Raw genomic sequence first — 22,177 nt, forward strand, 5'->3', positions numbered from 1 at the left:
TTATTAAATATGACCGAAAAAGTAAGATTAATAATTCTAACACGAATTTTCTCAATCTTTCGTACATTTCTTTTCACTGTTGGAGGTAAATCAAAAATCAATTCTCCAAAATTCATTTTTATTTCTAGTCTGACGCGACACGAGCGCGTTTCGTAAAACTTATTACATTTTCAAAGACTTTAGTTCACAAATTCAGTTGTGTATTTGTGAACTAAAGTCTTTGAAAATGTAATAAGTTTTACGAAACGCGCTCGTGTCGCGTCAGACTAGAAATAAAAATGAATTTTGGAGAATTGATTTTTGATTTACCTCCAACAGTGAAAAGAAATGTACGAAAGATTGAGAAAATTCGTGTTAGAATTATTAATCTTACTTTTTCGGTCATATTTAATAATATATATATATATATATATATATATATATATATATATATATATATATATATATATATATATATATATATATATATATATATTATATATATATATATATATATATATATATATATATATATATATATATATATATATATATATATATATATATATATGTGTATATGGTGTTTGGTTATTTATAAATTATAAAGGTAGTGTTAAAGCGTGCTTCTTCAACTGGTGTGGCGCGCATGTTAGTTAACACCTCTCTGCTGTGTTCCCAGCAGTAGGGCTGGGTAGTGAGCTTCGCCAGGCGCGTGTGTACATGTGTAACTTACTGACTCTAAACACTGCCACACTGGCAGTCGTTCGCCAGGCCCTCTTCCCCGGTAACTCCGCCACATGACGCTGTAATGACCAGCGCCAGGCGTCCCTTCGACACGCCTTGCTTCCACCAACTCATTTTTGCTAACGGTAGCTTCTGCTACCCCATCAACACTCAACCTCCCAATCATCGCGTTACACACTCATCAAACCATCCACTTCGCTTCATCAGACCTCGAGCCCCAAGGGGAATAAGAGACAGGTTTTTTTTTTTTAGCATTTTCAAGCCCATTTGCTGATTGTAAATGTAATGGGAAGTTTTCAGGTGATGTTGACGCTGTTGGGTTGTCGTGTTCTCACTTGACGATGCAATATATGCAACAGTATATGAAATTATTTCATTATACATAGTGACAGATGAGTCACAAAGATTATACATTTTTGTTTACTATACATCTTATCTTGAGGTTATTTTGAGATGATTTCGGGGCTTTTAGTATCCCCGCGGCCCGGTCCTCGACCAGGCCTCCACCCCTAGGAAGCAGCCCGTGACAGCTGACTAACACCCAGGTACCTATTTTACTGCTAGGTAACAGGGGCATAGGGTGAAAGAAACTCTGCCCATTGTTTCTCGCCGGCGCCTGGGATCGAACCCAGGACCACAAGTCCAGCGTGCTGTCCGCTCGGCCGACCGGCTCCATATATTGTTAGAAACGTATTTTAGCTGTTAAATAATGTCAAACTAAGGTTAAGCAATAGCATTTATTGAAGTTGCAGGCGATGAATCACAATAACGGGGCTGAAGAATGTTGACCAGACCACACCCTAGAAGGTGAAGGGACGACGACGTTTCAATCCGTCCTGGACCATCCTGAATCGACTTGAGAATGGTCCAGGACGGACCGAAACGTCGTCGTCCCTTCACCTTCTAGTGTGTGGTCTGGTCAACATTTATCCAAGTTAAATATAACAAACTGATGAGCGGGATTAGATACATTTTCCAATTATTTATTAAAAATAGTTGATGTATTTCAAATCCTCTTGAAAGTGAATAATGGAATGGTATCATGAATGCCGATCTTGGCGGAATAGTAGTGATTGTATTCTCAGTCCTGGTGCGTGACTGTATGATTGTACTTCACAGCTTGCCCTGATGTAACCTCTATTGGGGCTCTAATTTAGGTCCGGAGGGTCCAGGTACCTTATGCTCGAGGGTTTGAGGACATGTAATACGTGTAATAATCCCTTTTTTTAGGTCAGGATTGGACTGAAACTCATCTCCCCCCCCCTCCCCCCTTCCAACCACTTGGGCTGGACGGTAGAGCGACGGTCTCGCTTCATGCAGGTCGGCGTTCAATCCCCCGACCGTCCAAGTGGTTGGCCACCATTCCTTCCCCCCACCGTCCCATCCCAAATCCTTATATATAGTCGTAATGGCTTGGTGCTTTCCCTTGATAATTCCTTCCTTCCTCCCCCCCCCCCCTACTCTCAATCCTTCCTCTCTCTCCCACACAACATTGGGGAGGTAGAAATAGCCTAAGCTACTCTAATCTCTTTGAGATTTATTTTATTCTCAATAAACATACTTGAAATGAACAAATCCACAAGGGCTGTGACGAGGATTCGAACCTGCGTCCGAGAGCATCGTACTTGAAATCACACAAGAAGCCATGCACCGGCTGCCACAAAGATCAGCCACATCATGCCAGCCAGCGACCCCTCCACACACACACACAACACATTACCGTCACGCAGGAGAGTTATGAGACGTCGTCACCCCGCTGAGGACAGGTACCCGGGCCCCCTGCACCAGGGCCCCCTGCACCAGGGGCCCCCATGGACCACAACACCCTTGGCTACTCATCCACTGATCATATTCAAAGCACAACAGTCAGACTTCCATGGAAAATTGTCGGAAGAAAATGCGTTTTGTACCGACGACCTTCAAGAAAAGCTGGAATATAAAAACAATTTTTGTTTTTTGAGTATGTAAATACAACTTGGATTCAGCGGACATTTTCCAAAACCCGAGTCCACAAAGCTACGGGGAGGAACAAGCTCCATAATATTAATGAATACATTTCCTCAAAAAAAAAAATAATAAAACGAATTTTGACTAGAAATTCCATAGAGCAATTATCACTCCTGACCCCCCACCATACCTCTGGGGGGAGGGGGGAGGGGGGGGGAGGGGGGAGGGGGGGGGAGGGGGGAGGGGGGGGGGAGAAGGCGAGACACAGCTCCCAAAATAAAGAATAAGATGTATTCTTAATTCTTTATTTTGGGATGTCTTCTGTACCAACATAAGAATGGACGCCACAAAGGAGCGTGCGAAAGAATAATTAAAAGAGGGATAAAAAGCGTGAAATGGTCTTTAAATGGTCTTTAAATGGTCTTTAAATGGGGGCAACACGTGAGCGTGTACGAAAGGGATAAATGTGGAAGTCGTGCAAAAATGCCTGTTGAATTTAGGAGATTAAATGGAATTTGGGGCTGCCTGAGCTAAGGGGAGGGAGGTTGTTGAACTTAGTGGCGGCTAATTAAGGGGTGACCGAGCTAAAGGGACAGTAAACTAAGGGGTGACTGAGCTAAAGGGACTAGGGAATGACCATGCCAGAGAGCAACATAATTCAGGGGGGAGCCCACAACAGAGAAAGAGAGAGAGAGAGAGAGAGAGAGAGAGAGAGAGAGAGAGAGAGAGAGAGAGAGAGAGAGAGAGAGAGAGAGAGAGAGAGAGAGAGAGAGAGAGAGAGAGAGAGAGAGGGAGGGGAGGGAGAGAGAGAGAGAGAGAGAGAGAGAGAGAGAGAGAGAGAGAGAGAGAGAGAGAGAGAGAGAGAGAGAGAGAGAGAGAGAGAGAGAGAGAGAGAGTGTGTGTGTGTGTGTGTGTGTGTGTGTGTGTGTGTGTGTGTGTGTGTGTGTGTGTGTGTGTGTGTGTGTGTGTGTGTGTGTGTGTGTGTGTGTGAGTACCATGGTGAGAGAATCCTTTGTTAAGCTGTGCATGACATGAAGGATTTAATCCCCCAGGTATGCAACAACCCCAGTGCACGTGGACACGAACCCATGCAATGTGTGTGTGTATACAACCACGCAAGCGCGCCAAGCCAACCTGCCCTCCTACAAAGAACGTCGCTTTTCGCTCGTGTGCGAAACATAAGGCCAAAAACTGTCGAACTAGGAAATGAAAGCGGCTGGCGAAAGTGACGTACTGTACCGTTTTCTGTTGTGGGTCCTCTGGTAGATTGGAAAACGACACTTTAAACTGACCGTTTTATGACGTTGGGACGTCTTAAAAGGACGGGTTGGGCACGCACCATCCAGGGAGGAAGTGGGGGAGATATTGGAGAGGGGGGAAAAGACATTCCATCCAGCGGTCGACCCCAAAGACACATTCATCCAACCCGTCCTCGACTCAAGTCCATTACATTCAGCGGTCGACCCCACAGACGCATTCATATATTTTAACATGCTGTTCATTCAAAACGGGAATTTTCTCAAGTATAAATTAATATTATAATATATTAGCATATTGTGTATAAATAGGCATAGGTTAGGTTAGGTTAGGTTAGGTTAGGTTAGGTTAGGTTAGGTGTTTAGGTTCTGTTGGCGATTATTTGTATTTGTAGTACGTGGGTGAAGCATTTACAGCGTTGTGGTTCGAACAAAATTATAAAAAAAAATAAAAATAAAATGTTTATTTAGGTAAGGTACATACATACAATAAATTTTTACAAAGATTGGTTGACTTATAGGTAGAGCTAGTACATACAAAGCCTAAAGCCACTATTACGCAAAGCGTTTCGGGCATTCGTCAGTGAAGCACTTGTTCCGGAAGTGTTCGAACGTCAGCAGTTGTGAGTCGTGTGTAAACCGTTTTTCATTCATAAACAGGAAGGTTTGGCGGGTGGATGGAATGGACTTTGGTCTTTGTTTATGAGGACAAAGTGCATAATATTGGTGTGAATCCACTAGGAGGGACTAGAAGCCCTGAAAGGGTGCCAAAAGCCCGGGTCGGGAGTGGGCTTTATGGTGGGCTGGTCGCGTGCCACCAATAAAACTAATGAATTCTAATGAAATCATCCTGTTTTGTTATTTGCATTGAGAACAAGTTGTAAAGATTTGGGCAACTTGGATGTCTGTTATTGGCCTCACACGCACGGCGCTCTCTCACACGCACGGCGCTCTCTCACACGCACGGCGCTCTCCCACACGCACGGCGCTCTCTCACACGCACGGCGCTCTCTCACACGCACGGCGCTCTCCTACACGCACGGCGCTCTCCCACACGCACGGCGCTCTCCCACACGCACGGCGCTCTCTCACACGCACGGCGCTCTCTCACACGCACGGCGCTCTCTCACACGCACGGCGCTCTCCCACACGCACGGCGCTCTCTCACACGCACATCAAGAGGAAAATAACTGGAAAAGAACAGGCGATGAAGCTGACGATAAAGGACATATTTACAGAGAATGACATGGAAGTGTGTGAGGAGCTCCAGAGGTAATTACAAAAGGTCTTCACGATAAGAGACTTAATGTGCTAAATGGCTCCGAGCCGCAGTCACTAAAAGGAAACAATATACCTTTCAAGAGATCCTCAGAAACTAACCACTAAATAACTTACTAGTCTCTGCTCTAAATTATGTTCATGCTATTCTCGTGGGCGCTCGTGCGTGCGCTCATGCCCGTCCGTCCGTATGTGTGTGTACTCACCTAGTTGTGCTTGCGGGGGTTGAGCTCTGGCTCTTCGGACCCGTCTCTCAACTGTCACTCAACTGATTTTTTTTCCACACACACACACACACACACACACACACACACACACACACACACACACACACACACACACACACACACAGGAAGGAGCCCGTAGCAACTGTCTAATTCCCAGATTTACTGCTAGGTGAGCAGGGGCATCAGAGTAAAAGAAACTCTGCCCATTTGTTTCCACCTGCGTCGGGGATCGAATCCGAACCCTCAGGACTACGAATCCCGAGCGCTGTCCACACAGCCGTCAGGCCCCCTGTGGGATTATCTTGAGGTAATCAGGACACCGACGGCCTCGTTTCTTGCATGTCGAAGTTCAATCCCCGATGGTTCCATTGGGTGGGCACCGTTCGTCCCCCCACCCCCACATCACCTCCTCATATCCTAGTTTCATGTCGAATCCTCATACCTCCTCATAGTCGTCCTGGCTTAGTGGTTTTGCCTCATAATTACCTTAAGTTACCCACCCCCTCCCTCTCCCCTCCCCTCCCTCTCTCCCCTCCCCCCTCCCTCTCTCCCCCTCTCCCTCTCTCCCCCCCCCCTCCCTCTCTCTCCCCTCCCCCTCCCACTCCCTCGTAACCTCGCCCGTGTTGCAGGATCATTCACGAAAGCAGTTTGGCAGCACCTTTGTGTTCGGAAAACAATGACTTAAGTTAATGAGGAAAATTTGTCTAAAATGACACATCTGATAATTACCGACTTGCAAGTGTTGCCTTCAGTGGGCGGCACCACTACCCACCTTCAGTGGGCGGCACCACTACCCACCTTCAGTGGGCGGCACCGCTACCCACCTTCAGTGGGGGGGGGGCACCGCTACCCACCTTCAGTGGGCGGCACCGCCACCCACCTTCAGTGGGGGGGGGGCACCGCAACCCACCTTCAGTGGGCGGCACCGCCACCCACCTTCAGTGGGGGGGGCACCGCTACCCACCTTCAGTGGGCGGCACCGCCACCCACCTTCAGTGGGGGGGGGGGGCACCGCTACCCACCTTCAGTGGGCGGCACCGCCACCCACTTTCAGTGGGGGGGGGGGCACCGCTACCCACCTTCAGTGGGCGGCACCGCCACCCACCTTCAGTGGGGGGGGCACCGCTACCCACCTTCAGTGGGCGGCACCGCCACCCACCTTCAGTGGGCGGCACCGCCACCCACCTTCAGTGGGCGGCACCGCTACCCACCTTCAGTGGGGGGGGGGGGCACCGCTACCCACCTTCAGTGGGCGGCACCGCCACCCACCTTCAGTGGGCGGCACCGCCACCCACCTTCAGTGGGCGGCACCGCCACCCACCTTCAGTGGGCGGCACCGCTACCCACCTTCAGTGGGGGGGGGGGCACCGCTACCCACCTTCAGTGGGCGGCACCGCCACCCACCTTCAGTGGGCGGCACCGCCACCCACCTTCAGTGGGCGGCACCGCTACCCACCTTCAGTGGGGGGGGGCACCGCTACCCACCTTCAGTGGGCGGCACCGCCACCCACCTTCAGTGGGCGGCACCGCCACCCACCTTCAGTGGGCGGCACCGCTACCCACCTTCAGTGGGCGGCACCGCTACCCACCTTCAGTGGGGGGGCACCGCTACCCACCTTCAGTGGGGGGGGGGCACCGCTACCCACCTTCAGTGGGCGGCACCGCCACCCACCTTCAGTGGGCGGCACCGCCACCCACCTTCAGTGGGCGGCACCGCTACCCACCTTCAGTGGGCGGCACCGCCACCCACCTTCAGTGGGCGGCACCACCACCCACCTTCAGTGGGCGGCACCGCCACCCACCTTCAGTGGGCGGCACCGCCACCCACCTTCAGTGGGCGGCACCGCTACCCACCTTCAGTGGGGGGGGGGGCACCGCTACCCACCTTCAGTGGGCGGCACCGTTACCCACCTTCAGTGGGCGGCCCCACTACCCACCTTCAGTGGGGGGGGCACCGCTACCCACCTTCAGTGGGCGGCACCGCTACCCACCTTCAGTGGGCGGCCCCACTACCCACCTTCAGTGGGTGGGGGCACCGCTACCCACCTTCAGTGGGCGGCACCGCTACCCACCTTCAGTGGGCGGGCACCGCTACCCACCTTCAGTGTGCGGCACCGCTACCCACCTTCAGTGGGCGGCCCCACTACCCACCTTCAGTGGGCGGCACCGCTACCCACGTTCAGTGGGCGGCACCGCTACCCACCTTCAGTGGGCGGCACCGCTACCCACCTTCAGTGGGCGGCACCGCTACCCACCTTAATGACAACACAGTTTTATAATCCACTGTCAACATTGACTTTACAAATATATTCTCTTGCATTATATTTATTTTTAATATCAGATTAACATCAGATAATAATGCCTGATTAATATCAGATATTAAAGACATATTCATCTGATACATCAGATGACTATGTCTGATTTTTAATATCAGACAATATTCCTCTATTTACCTATTTTAAAAATTAAATAAAATTGAAATAGATGATAAAACATATTAAACTAAAATGACTTTATAATAATTAAGAGATCGTCGTGTAAGCGGGGTTCAGACACCTCAGATTACAAGACAAATTACATAGAGAAAGTTGAATAAAAGTAACAGCACAATCAAGCACCGGTAATCACCTTGTAACAATGCAATCAAGATGTGGTTATCGATTTAGAGTAAGGCTTCGCCCCGAACCTATTCTCATCAATTTGCATCAGAGGACTGATGCAAACTGCTTACGATGCAGTTATGGGTTTTTTTTTTTTTGAAGAATTTAATTACAGTTTTGGGGGGTTTATACCTGGGTTTTACAGCGATTTGTCTCTGTGGTACTCAAGCACAGAGGTACTGTGGTACTCAAGCACAGAGGTACTGTGGTACTCAAGCACAGAGGTACTGTGGTACTCAAGCACAGAGGTACTGTGGTACTCAAGCACAGAGGTACTGTGGTACTCAAGCACAGAGGTACTGTGGTACTCTGCAGCTGTTAACGACGCGTTGATGGCTGCAGAGAAAGCAGAGAGGAAGTAGTTTGTTCCTCTGCGGCGCAGACATGTTTAAGATTCGCTATCTGGAACACAAAGTTCCAAGTAGCACGGGCTATGGTGAGCCCGTAGTGGCGCAGACATTCGCGGCTGCTCATGGGGTAACGCAGGAGTTCCAAGCTGAATTTCAACCTTGCGCCATAACAGCAGCTAATTGTTAAAAAGACAGTGGTCAGCTGTGACTGCCAGTTTGTGGCACCGCGAGATGGCACTGCTGGCTTGTGCCAGTACACAACTGCCAGACAGGACGACAAACAACACACAACTGCCAGACAGGACGACAAACAACACACAACTGGGTTGATTGACAGTTGAGAGGCGGGACCAAAGAGCCAAAGCTCAACCCCCGCAAGCACAATTAGGTGAGTACAAACAATTAGGTGAGTACAACTAAGCTGAGAGCTTCCATATAATCATAATAATAATAATAATAATAATAATAATAATAATAATAATAATAATAATAATAATAATAATATTGCATACATTGCATATATTGCAAGACTTTTATATTGCATCTAAAAGTCCTGCAAGACCAAAAAAGCCGAGTGTCGACTTTTTAAGAAAGCAGAGGAGTGTTTTGTCAAGTTGAAGGAGTCATCAGAGGGGAGTAATAACCCACAAATTACCCCTATTATCCTCCAGAAATCCCACATTATATTCCACTATGGTTTTATAACCTGTCCATAAAGACAGGGAGCGTGAGGCACTTACCGTCAAGACGAACCAATTAGAAGGGTTTGAGGTTATAATATGACGGTAAACTCACTCTCTCTCCTGTCTACAATGACGCGTCACGTCAGAGCACGTCACGCGACGCGCTCTCCTGGAGACGCAAAATATACGTATCAATACGTCATGACGTTCTACTGTCAATACGTCGTGACGTCCCACTATGAACACGTCGTGACGTCAAGATCAAAGAGCATGTGAAAGCGATAGTTAAGATTGTTATCGCTACCGGATTACTCCACAAACTGACACACACACACACACACACACACACACACACACACACACACACACACACACACACACACACACACACACACACACACACACGAACCACTGTTTATAAACGAACCGTTGCTCGTTAATAAGCTATTGTAGAGGACTTAAATAACCCGCCAGACGTTGACGACGGGCCTTAAGTCCGACAACAAACTTGGCCAACTTTGTCCATAAATAAGGCCAGTCAGGTGAAAGGCCTATCTTAACGTTCTGGAGACTTGGATTAAAGACAAGAGCTAGGTTGACTCTTCTAATACACTTATCTTACCATATCTCAATGTTGACCAGACCACACCCTAGAAGGTGAAGGGACGACGACGTTTCGGTCCGTCCTGGACCATTCTCAAGTCGTTTGTGAGAGAATCGACTTGACAATGGTCCAGGACGGACCGAAACGCTAGAAAATGAAGGGACGACGACGTTTCGGTCCAGGACGGACCGAAACATCGTCGTCCCTTCATTTTCTAGCGTGTGTGGTCTGGTCAACATATTTCAGCCACGTTATTGTGACTCCTCGTCTGCATACCTCAACACCTGTTTATATCTACCCGTTCTCCTCTACCTGAAGAGAGGAAATGGAGAGAAAATATATTACTAATATCTGGAGTGATTGCCCATCGCTGCCCCCAAGATTCTCCCCCAACGAGTGACCCATGATGACCTTAGTCCAATTACCATCATCACCTCTAATCGCCCAATTGGTACCACACTGAGGGTAAATTGGCCAACTACACCCTCTGCCCTTTACGATAACCTATAACCTTTAATTCTTATTTTTTTAAGGGGGAGGGAGAGAGGGAGGGTTTTGAGTGGTGATCCGTGTATCTCGAATGAATACTGAAATTAAAGGTCCATATACATTCATACACACACACACACACACACACACACACACACACACACACACACACACACACACACACACACACACACACACACAGACAGACAGACACACACACACACACACACACACACACACACACACACACACACACACACACACACAAATGGTTGTGTGATTGACAAATGGAATGCATTAGGAAGTGATGTGGTGGAGGCTGACTCCATACACAGTTTCAAGTGTAGATATGATAAGAGCCCAATAGGCTCAGGACCCTGTACACCTCTTGATTGACGGTTGAGAGGCGGGACCAAAGAGCTAAAGCTCAACCCTCGCAAACACAACTAGGTGAGTATAACTAAGTGAGTACACGTACGTCCCTGATCGTCACGTTACTAGCCAAGGAGTGCTCGTTAGTGGTGTGTGGCAGACACGTGTTGTGGTGGCAGACACGACTCATTCACCACTTAAGGCGGTACACATCACACCACCCGGGTGTTTAGCAACAAAATATGAACTATTTACGCTTCGTAACGAGTCCAAATCCTGTAATACGGGTCAAATAGGAGCAAAAGTAATAACGGCAATTGCCTACACCAAAACGTGATTTATTAAGCAGGTGACCCATTTACAAGGAAAAAAAATACAAAAAATATTATTTTAAAACTTAGAAACATATTTCAAAACATATAAACGTGATATGTTTTGATTATAATTAATCGTAATAGTTTACAATTATAATTAAAAGTTCGCCTGCATGATAACACCAGCATTTGTCTTATCAGGAAGAAGTTGCCTCTTATCTGTACTGTACAGAACGAGTTCGTCCAACTATAAGGTCAGTGTGAAGCATGACCCCAGACACTGACCCGCTGGGGAAGACGGGAACTGCGTGACGGAACCGTGTCCTACCCCTGCCCAGGATTCGAACCCAGGATTTGTTACTAGCAAGGCGAGTGTGCCAACCACCCCACGTTTGCTCAGATTAGGTTAGGTTAAGCTAGTCTAGGTTAGGTTGGGTTAGGTTAGGTCAGATTAGGTTAGGTTAGGTTAAGCGAGGCTAGGTTAGGTTGGGTTAGGTTAGGTCAGATTAGGTTAGGTTAAGCTAGGATAGGTTAGGTAAGGTCAGATTAGGTTAGGTTAGGTTAAGGTAGGCTAGGTTAGGTTGGGTTAGGTTAGCTCAGATTAGGTTAGGTTAAGCTAGGCTAGGTTAGGTTATATTAGGTTAGGTCAGATTAGGTTAGGATAAGCTAGGCTAGGTTAGGTTGGGTTAGGTTATAGAGTAGCGATGACGTAGAGGGGGTGCAACTTTCTCAGGTCTTAGACCCTACTCCCCACAAAGGTCAGAGACACCCAAACCACAAGTCCAGTTCAGTTCGCAAGAGTCACAGGCCAATTCAGCTGACGTGTCTATAAATACCAAGAGATTTACAATCGGCGTCAGCGTCTGAGAGATAATCAGTCGAAGTGTAATCACGCGAAGAATTATGCAATTCTTCCCGCGGCGTGACGGTAATTGTAAATAACACTAGATATTTATGTGTTATTTATCCCATGGCAACACCCCTGATATGTGCCAGGGGTGCTGGACTACCAGTCTACCAGCATCATTAACATTCCTATAACCACCCAACAACTACACTACCACAAGTGCGATTATCGCCACTACACCCCCAGCATCAGTAGCACTACCACCACTACCAACCACTACCATCATTGCTCCAACAACTTTAGCACTATCATCACCACTATTATCAGCTAACAACCACCCCAATTATCGCCTCAACCACCATCACAAGACCCACATTAATATTATCACTACAACTACCAACTACCCAGTTGGTAGTTACCAACTCCACCAACCATCAACAACCAGTCCCAACCACCAGGTGATAAGATCAAGGATATTAATGCAAACTCCTTCAAATGCAACCTTCATCTCCGAGTGTCGAAATAGTCTTTAATTAAGGGATCTCCAGCACATAAGAGCTCCAGAAAAAAGTGGTGAAAAAAGTCTTAAAAAGGCTCGAATTCCGTCAACGTCTTGGAAGAGGCGGATATCCCTCTAAGACAAATGGCCTTCCCTGGAAAACATATAGCCTAAGATCAAAACCTTTTAGCGGTTGCATTCTTGGAATAGACGTGTGACATGCCTTGAACATTCTTCGAAATATTCCCAACCCTCTTTTTTTTTAATTTGGTTGAAGATTAAAACGTCTTAAAAGATTCGCGGTTCCTCTTAACTCTAAATGTCGCGTCTCTGAAAGACTTGAACGCCAAGACATATCACAAGAGTTCCTACCTTGTATACCTGCTTGATGGGGTTCTGGGAGTTCTTCTACTCCCCATATGTGACGGAATCTATTCTCTATACGTGACTGAATCTATTCCCAATACGTGACTGAATCTACTCCCATACGTGACTGAATCTACTCCCATACCTGACTGAAACTATTCCCCATACGTGACTGAATCTATTCCCTCATACCTGACTGAATCTATCCCCCATACCTGATTGAATCTACTCCCAAACCTGACTGAATCTATTCCTCATACGTGACTGAATCTACTCCCTCATACCTGACTGAATCTACTCCCCATACGTGACTGAAAAACCACCCATCGTCCTAAAGGCCATAAGGAGGTTCACGAGAGACTAGTGAACCCCCACATTCATAACTTTAATCTTTACTCACCGCCCGAAACACGAAATGTTAAACAAATCTAACCTTTCAGCAAGAGTACAGTAAGGAGCGATATACCGATTGCGTCCCAACGTGGCAATAGGGTTAAATAGGTTTTTTTTCCGCAGTTCGTAAAATAGGAAACCAGAAATGTCAAAGGGGGTCAAATTATGATGGATTACACGAGGTATTATGACAGAGTGGCGCCACTCTTCACCGCAATCCGTCATGTAAATTGAGTGTGAGGGGCCATGAGTATAATTAACAGGGGAAAAGTGTGTTTGAGGGAATTTAAAGAGAAAATGAACTAATCTGAAAGAAAGGTTTAACGTGTGTGCATATTGTATCGTGGAGGAGGAGGAGGAGGAGGTAGAGAAAGGAGGGATTAAGAGGAAGAGGGAGGAGGATAAAGGACATCTAAAGAAAGTAGGTAAATAAAAAGTTAGCATAGAATACAAGTTAGCAGAAGATGCCACATTTGCCACACCAACACACACGCCCCGGCATATCTATCTATCTCCCTCTCTCATTTATACAGTATATCTTGCTTTCTCTCTATCGCTGCCTCTCACAACAGAACTTACAAAAATGGTTTTATTCAGTAACCTGTGTAGAGTGTCGTGTAAAACTTTTACATAGAACTTTTAACAATATGTATAAACAACAGGATCGTATATTAGCTCGAGTTCAACCATTGGAGTGAAATGTTGGTAGTCCCAGAGTAGTGTGGAGAGTGTTATTGTCAGTGGTGGTGGTGGTGGTGGTGCCAGTGGTGGTGGTGGTGGTGGTGGTGGTGTTGGTGGTGGTGGTAATGGTGGTGGTGGTGTTCGTGGTGGTGTTGGTGGTGGTGGTAGTGGTGTGGTGGTGGTAGTGGTGGTGATGGTTGTGGTAGTAGTGCTGGTAGTAGTAGTAGTGGTGGTGGTAGTAGTGGTAGTGGTGGTAGTAGTGCTGGTAGTAGTAGTGGTGGTGGTGGTAATAGTGGTGGTGGTGTTACAGCCAACATGGGCTCCCAACATCTGAGACATCACCCCTCCTGATTGTCAATCACCCGCCCGCTGAAGCAAGCACTACAAGGACCGTGGTATCCTAAGCAAATGAACACAAGTCTTATCAGGCCTCGAACCCCAAACGCCCAGCTTGTCAAGGCGACATCAGAGCAGATCTCCCAGGTTCATATGGGCGTAATTGATTGATGGGAGAATATCTAAATTGACTGGGAGTTTATTGGGCCGGGGGGGGGGAAGATCATTACGAGAAATAGTTAGAGAATATAGTGGTTATCTTGAGATGATCTTGAGATGATTTCGGGGCTTTTAGTGTCCCCGCGGCCCGGTCCTCGACCAGGCCTCCACCCCCAGGAAGCAGCCCGTGACAGCTGACTAACTCCCAGGTACCTATTTTACTGCTAGGTAACAGGGGCATAGGGTGAAAGAAACTCTGCCCAATTGTTTCTCGCCGGCGCCTGGGATCGAACCCAGGACCACAGGATCACAAGTCCAGCGTGCTGTCCGCTCGGCCGACCGGCTCCTTTGTATTTGATATCTGGTAGGAAGGGAAGGAAAATATCAGGAGAAAAGCACCAAGCCATTACGACTATATAGCCCTTATAAGGGATGAGGATAAGGATTTAAGATGAAGCGGAGACAGACCCCTCCCCCCCCCCCCTTTCCTACTTCTGTCGCACCCATTTAGACGATCGGGGATTGAACGCCGACCTGCAAGAAGCGAAACCGTCGCTCTACCGTCTCAACGATCTATCCTTTACCACAGAGCTTAGCCTGAAAGCTAAGTGGACAGCGCTTCGGATTCGTAGTCCTGAGTGGAAGCCGACGAACAAGTACAACACTAAGCAGATGCAGACAATATAGAGACGTGCGGAGGAGGGAGGGAGGAGGCGACGGTGATAAAGATGAAGTTAAAGCAGAGACAATAAAACCAGAGGGACATGTCGGCCGAGCGGACAGCATGCTGGACTTGTGATCCTGTGGTCCTGGGTTCGATCCCAGGCGCCGGCGAGAAACAATGGGCAGAGTTTCTTTCACCCTATGCCCCTGTTACCTAGCAGTAAAATAGGTACCTGGGAGTTAGTCAGCTGTCACGGGCTGCTTCCTGGGGGTGGAGGCCTGGTCGAGGACCGGGCCGCGGGGACACTAAAAAGCCCCGAAATCATCTCAAGATAACCTCAAGATAACCTCAAGATAACCTCAAGAGGGACATGTCGGAAAATATAAAAACGAAAATAAAAACACGGAAACAGTAAAGAAAAAAATAATTACGGTGGGAAAAAATTTTTTGAGAAAAGAAAAAATCTCATAGAACCCAAAAGAAAATATATGGAATATTTAAATAAATAACAATAATAAGAATAAACACAAAGACGAAATGAAAAATGAACAAAAAACATGAAATAACAACATAATTAAACATAGAAATGGAAATATACTGCAAAAATTTTAACGTGTTCAGATTAAAAACGGGAATAATAAAAATCAAGATTAAAACAAAAAATAATAAGAGCCATCGGGACCGAGATCAATCCCCCACGTGGCCAGGAAGATGCGTCTCAAGGTGGAAGATGAACAGGAGAGGTGGAGAAGGTAATGCAAGCCGGCCGATTAGACCTCCACGATAATCTTGGGACTGATTGGGGGACGGAAGGGATGATTGGGGGACGGAAGCGGTGATTACGAATAATTGAGGGGACGGAAGAGGTGAGTGGGAATAATTGGTTAAGGTACGAGGCACTTGAAAATGATTTGGGTTTAGACATGAGGAGTTTTAGTATGATTGGGTGAGGCGTGATAATCTTGAGAATGATTAGATGATGTTTGAGGTGTCCTGGAATGATTGGGTGATGAAAAATGTGCCCGGAAGTGATTAGGGTAGGGAACACGCGTACGGTAATTACACACACAAAAACATACGGGCTCACCATAGCCCGTGCTACTTGGATCTTTTAGTTCCAGGTAGCGAATCTTTAACAACAACAACAACACACAAAAAACTACAACTTTCCTGAGAGAGAGAGAGAAAAACATGGGTTGAAAAGCTTATAGAGTTGTCAATAGGAAATTTCCACAGTCAAGTATCAATGAATTCCAGTCTATTGCAAAAAAAATAAATAAAGTGCGGACTAGACACACTATGCTAGACGCTTAAAGGAGCAATAACTTTAGAAATTCGTATATTTAACAAACATATCATAGAATCTTAACAGTTAGACTATTGAGAAAATCTACAGGAGCCGTTTTGAGGATTTCCCTGGAAACACAAACCGAAACTGTCTCTATTTTCTGCTTGTTACAACTAGTAACAAAGTTGTTACATCTTGGCTTAACGTGTTTATGACGTATTAGAACGTTGTTACAACTTGCTATATTGGTTGTTAGAACTGGTTAGGAGGTGTTAAAACTTGTTCGAACGTTGTACCAACGTCGTAGTTTCGGTGTGTGTTTGGCGGGTTGAACCTATGCGCTGGGTCAAAAGGCTACCCTATGTTGCATTTCTTTTGCCCGTGTCGCGGCGTAGTGGTCTAGAGCGTGTATCTGGGAATTCCCAGGCACATAGATTCGAATCGCCATCACGGCTCCTGTGGAGTTTTCTCTCTTATTTATCACGCTAATGTGATTTCTCCTTGTATAGTTAGACAAGTGTTGAGACTAATGGGTAGGAGCCGGTCGGCCGAGCGGACACCACACTGGGCTTGTGATCCTGTGCTCCTGGATTCGATCCCAGGCGCCGGCGAGAAACAATGGGCAGAGTTTCTTTCACCCTATGCCCCTGTTACCTAGCAGTAAAATAGGTACCTGGGTGTTAGTCAGCTGTCATGGGCTGCTTCCTAGGGGTGGAGGCCTGGTCGAGGACCGGGCCGCGGGGACACTAAAGCCCCGAAATCATCTCAAGATAATCTCAAGATAATGGCTCCAAGAAGCGGGGTTTAAGAGGGAGACTCTACGTGTGACATAGCAGGTTGTCCTTACACGCCATAGGCACACTTATCATAGGTTGTGAAGCACTGGCTGGATTCAGTCATACCCAGAAGGTTATCTTGAGGTTATCTTGAGATGATTTCGGGGTCTTTAGTGCCCCCGCGGCCCGGTCCTCGACCAGGTCTGCACCCCCAGGAAGCAGCCCATGACAGCTGACTAATTCCCAGGTACCTATTTACTGCTAGGTAACAGGGGCATAGGGTGAAAGAAACTCTGCTCATTGTTTCTCGCCGGCGCCCGGGATCGAACCCTTGACCACAGGATCACAAGTCCAGCGTGCTGTCCGCTCGGCCGACCGGCTCCCAGTCTGTGTTCATGGCTGTGTTCGCATTTATTAAAACACTTTAAGAGCGCCGAAGAGTTACTGTAACATATATTACACCGAAGGTTATCTTATAACAACTATAACCTTGGTTTCAACATTTTCTAAGCTCGTAAAGTCTTTAATACAAACTAAGCCGACATGGGTGAGGAAAGATGTACCGGCTTCTTAACAGGACCCGCGAAGGCTTCATTAGTCCTGGCCAAGGACTCCTGCGCTGCTAACTTTGCATTAAAAGATAACAGCCCATTAGAACCCTGTCTACAAGTCTTCTTAAGGAGCCACGGCTGACAAGTTCACACCACTTTAGAGGAAGAAAGAGGTCATGCACCTCCAGGTGGCCATGGTGGCCTCCTCCAGGTGGTCATGGTGGCCTCCTCCAGGTGGTCATGGTGGTCATGGTGGGTTCCTCCAGGTGGCCATGGTGGCCTCCACCAGGTGGCCATGGTGGCCTCCACCAGGTGGCCATGGTGGCCTCCTCCAGGTGGCCATGGTGGCCTCCACCAGGTGGCCATGGTGGCCTCCACCAGGTGGTCATGGTGGCCTCCTCCAGGTGGCCATGGTGGTCATGGTGGGTTCCTGCAGGTGGCCATGGTGGCCTCCACCAGGTGGCCATGGTGGGTTCCTCCAGGTGGCCATGGTGGCCTCCTCCAGGTGGCCATGGTGGCCTCCTCCAGGTGGCCATGGTGGCCTCCACCAGGTGGCCATGGTGGTCATGGTGGGTTCCTCCAGGTGGCCATGGTGGCCTCCACCAGGTGGCCATGGTGGCCTCCACCAGGTGGCCATGGTGGCCTCCACCAGGTGGCCATGGTGGCCTCCACCAGGTGGCCATGGTGGCCTCCACCAGGTGGTCATGGTGGCCTCCACCAGGTGGCCATGGTGGCCTCCACCAGGGCGAGGTGTCATCACCACTAAGATTCACTATACGCGCCCTGGATTGTTTCTTAGTCCTCTCAGCAAGGATCTTACGAAGCCTGTAGGTCTTCTCCTGCGTTTGCTTCTTAAACACCATCTACTGTATGAATTATTTTAATAATCGGTAAGATTTGTGATGGGTATAAAATTACGTAAAGAATGGATATATAAGATATAGGATATATATATATCCTAGAGCAAGGATATAGGTGCAGATGACCCCCCTTTTTCTTTAGCAGTATGGGGGGGGGGAACTCCACTATTTTCCATCATGTCACTTCCATTATTCAATATGATGTTTGTTTCTTAATCTAATCTAATCTTAAGGTGTGGGGTTTACACAAGTCCACACCCTCGTCTTATCTAACTACTGTATTCCTTGAAATTGTCTTAAATCACTAACGCGCTCGGAATATTTAAGTTTTATGTCTTCCATGTGGATACTTACCAATGATAAAAAGATATAAAAGGAGTAATTATAAAAAAATATATATACATGGAAATATGAAAATGTTAGAGGATACGTGTGTGTTTTTCCAATGATTTATGAGTATAAGAATATAAAGATTATATGAATATTGGATATACGACAGGAAGGAGTGGCAAATCATGAAATTTTTTGTCCAGATATGAATGAAGCGGATAAATGATCCACCAGGAAGAGTTGTCTTCTTGACGATGATCGATCATATCGTCTCCCTTCCTGGCCCCCTCTCCCTCCCACCTTCCCCTCCCACTTCTCTCCCATGTTGGCCAGACCACACACTAGAAAGTGAAGGGACGACGACGTTTCGGTCCGTCCTGGACCATTCTCAAGTCGATTGTCTCCCATCCATCCCTTTCTCTTTCTTCTCCTCCTCCTCTTCCTGCAATTGTTTGTTCCGCTATCCTCCCGCTATCACCGGTGTGGTGATAGCGGGAGGATAGTTCCTCAAACTATGACGGCTTTGGTTACATTTATTAAACAGTTTACAAGCATGAAAACTTCCCAATCAACTGTTGTTATTGTTATAAACAGCCTCCTGTTGCTTCGGAGCTCATTAACTGTTTAATAATTGGAAACAAAGCCGCCAAAGATTGAGAAAAGATGTACAGGTTCGTAAGTGCTTGCGTAACTGCTTCGTCAATGTGGAGCCAGGACGTTTAACACAGGTAGCAGCAAGGCTCCCCATATGCTTAGCAGATCAACACCACCGGAGACGAACAATTTTGCTAATATTGTAGGCGACACAAAGGACATATCCGCAGCCATTACTGACCTGCACTAAGTCTGGGCCGCTGACTGGCGCACCTGAAGCTCTGCTCCACAAAGACCAACTCAAAAAAAAATTTCACATCAAATAGAAAAATTATCAGACAGTAATTTTATTGCACATTTCATATAAAAAGAACTGCAATTGCTTGATACATGCTTGATGGGGTTCTGGGAATTCTTCTACTCCCCAAGTCTGGCCTGAGGCCAGTCTTGAGTTGTAAGAGCTTGGTCCACCAGGCTGTTGCTTGGAGCGGCCTGCGCCTCAGCCCGGTTGGTCCGGCACTTCTTGAAGAAAACTATCTAGTTTTCTAGTACTGCATTAACGAAACCCTCCCCCCCCCCCACAGAAAGAAAGCGCCCAATAGGGAAATACACGAAACTAATTCCCAACTTCCCTACCCATCGACTGTTGTTGTTATCTCAGAACGAAGTGTCCATGTAGTACGGGCTATGGCGAGCCCGTAAATACCCATAGACCTGCGCCGGGCATTTAATGCTTAATAAGTGGGGTGAGTGCCAGACGTAAGAGGCAGCTTTAGCTGCTCAGTGTGCTGGGTCACGTGCTCGCTGCCGAGACAGTCTGCCGCAAAGTGTAAACATTGAGCTAGCCACTCCGGCTCAAGTGTGTGTGCTTTATCTTCCCCGTCTCCCTTCTTCGCCAAGTTGGAAGATAAGAACATAAGAACAAGATAACTGCAGAAGGCCTATTGGCCCATACGAGGCAGCTCCTATCTATAACCACTCAATCCCACTCATAAACATGTCCAGATTGTTATAAGGACATAACACGGGAATAAATGTAACTTCAGGAGGAACTATTGACCCATAGGAGGCAGCTACTTAAGTTTTATATTTACGGAAACACCTTCAAAATGCTCGTCTTGCTTATTCTTTTAAAATGTATGTGAAATTCGAACAATAATTAATGTCAAAATGGGTTACCAAATATAAGCTACTTTTATTTTGTTTAAAAAGTTCAAAAAAGTGAATATCTATCCATTTACAAGGATAATAAAACTAATACTCGAAATAAAAAGAAAAATATAAGAATAAAATCATATTTAAATTATACGTTTCTCCCCCAAAAAAAGAGTGAAAATACCCTGTATTGATTAATTATCGATTGTATATATATATATATATATATATATATATATATATATATATATATATATATATATATATATATATATATATATATATATATATATAGTTCTTGTGGTTTACATATAAAACAGCAGTAAAATGGGTTCCCAGGAATTGAGCAATTAATTTTTGCTTTTATCACATTTTGCCCCGAGGGGCGAGTTCATTAAGCAGCGTCACTCATCCTTTAAGTGAACGTACCGCCACAGCAGCATATACAACACTCCCCAATAGGAAGAAAACCCGCTGGGTTGCCCATCCTGTCATATGTACCCAGAAGCAGTTTTTCGAACAAGAAGATTAACATCTACTAATCCCTAAACGTACCCAGACGCTGTTTATCAAACAAGAAGATTAACATTCATCAAACAAGGAGAAGATTAACATTTACCAATCCCTAAACATCCCGGAGAATGTTGGTGATTGGCATAAGCCCTTGGTGGGGGGAGGGGGGGTGTGTCTTGATAAGCTTAAGTACAAGCTTCTTGCCTCCCGACAGAAGTTTCAGCCCCGCTCCTGTGCCAGGTAAGTCCACTACGGGCTCACCATAGCCCGCGCTACTTGCTCCGCTCCTGTGCCAGGTAAGTCCACTACGGGCTCACCATAGCCCGTGCTACACGTTTTCTTTCACAAGCTGCTTCTGTTCACCTATCAATAAACTGGCACCTGGAGTAAGGTAACTGTTGTGGGACGCCTCCTGGAGAATGAAAGGTCAGAAGTTGGCCTAGAGTAGGGAAGAGGGGGACCTCGATAACCCTATATAATTAGCTTCCTGCCCTCTGGAAGCTTCCTTTCCCTCTATGGGAAAGAATGAAGGTGAACCACATCTTCCCTTTCCATTCCTTACATAACTTCCTCAATCTTTACATTCCCCTTCTGTTCCATAACTCCTCCCACTAGAAGGTGAAGGGACGACGACGTTTCGGTCCGTCCTGGACCATTCTCAAGTCGTCCTGAACCATTCTCAAGACAATCGACTTGAGAATGGTCCAGGACGGACCGAAACGTCCAAGGGGAGCAGGGGAGAGGAGGGGAAGAGGAGGAAGGGTTGAGGGGACGATGATCGGGGCCCCAGAAGAGCCTTACTGAGACGATACTAAGGTACAATCCACCCTCCGAGGCTAATAACCCGTGACCAAAGCATGACGGAGGAGCGGTGCGTGCTTTTATCAAGCACCATCCCCCAAGCACTAGATAAATGCTGGAGAAAAAGGGACGGGGGATGGGGGGTAGATAATGCCTTTATAACCGACAGGCGGAGGGTACATGTATTTGTTGATGGGTTTATTGGGGGAGAGGAGGGAGGGAGGGAGGGAGGGAGGGAGGGAGGGAGAGAGAGAGAGAGAGAGAGAGAGAGAGAGAGAGAGAGAGAGAGAGAGAGAGAGAGAGAGAGAGAGAGAGAGAGAGAGAGACGGGTACAGTGTTCCACCTGGGAATGGAACATGGTGGCACACCGTACCCCCATGTACCATCATGGAGTTACACCATACCTTGCAGGTAGACCACACACTTACTGATGGGCTACACTATCGTCAGGGCACATACAT

At 47.0% G+C, this 22,177-nt stretch overlaps 2 protein-coding genes across 2 annotated transcripts in view; one reads left to right on the plus strand and one right to left on the minus strand.

Annotated features, from left to right (window-relative positions):
• The window catches only part of rdgA (retinal degeneration A), a 699,236-nt gene that overhangs the window by 581,072 nt on the left and 95,987 nt on the right, over positions 1-22,177 (minus strand). The gene's annotated exons all lie outside the window — the stretch shown is intronic.
• LOC138368365 (adhesive plaque matrix protein-like) lies at positions 6,141-7,691 on the plus strand. The gene has a single exon (XM_069330894.1). It carries the CDS (start codon positions 6,141-6,143, stop codon positions 7,689-7,691), a length of 1,551 nt encoding a protein of 516 aa, XP_069186995.1.

This window comes from Procambarus clarkii, chromosome 25, assembly GCF_040958095.1.
Source record: "Procambarus clarkii isolate CNS0578487 chromosome 25, FALCON_Pclarkii_2.0, whole genome shotgun sequence".
In the NCBI taxonomy this organism is placed as follows: domain Eukaryota; kingdom Metazoa; phylum Arthropoda; class Malacostraca; order Decapoda; family Cambaridae; genus Procambarus; species Procambarus clarkii.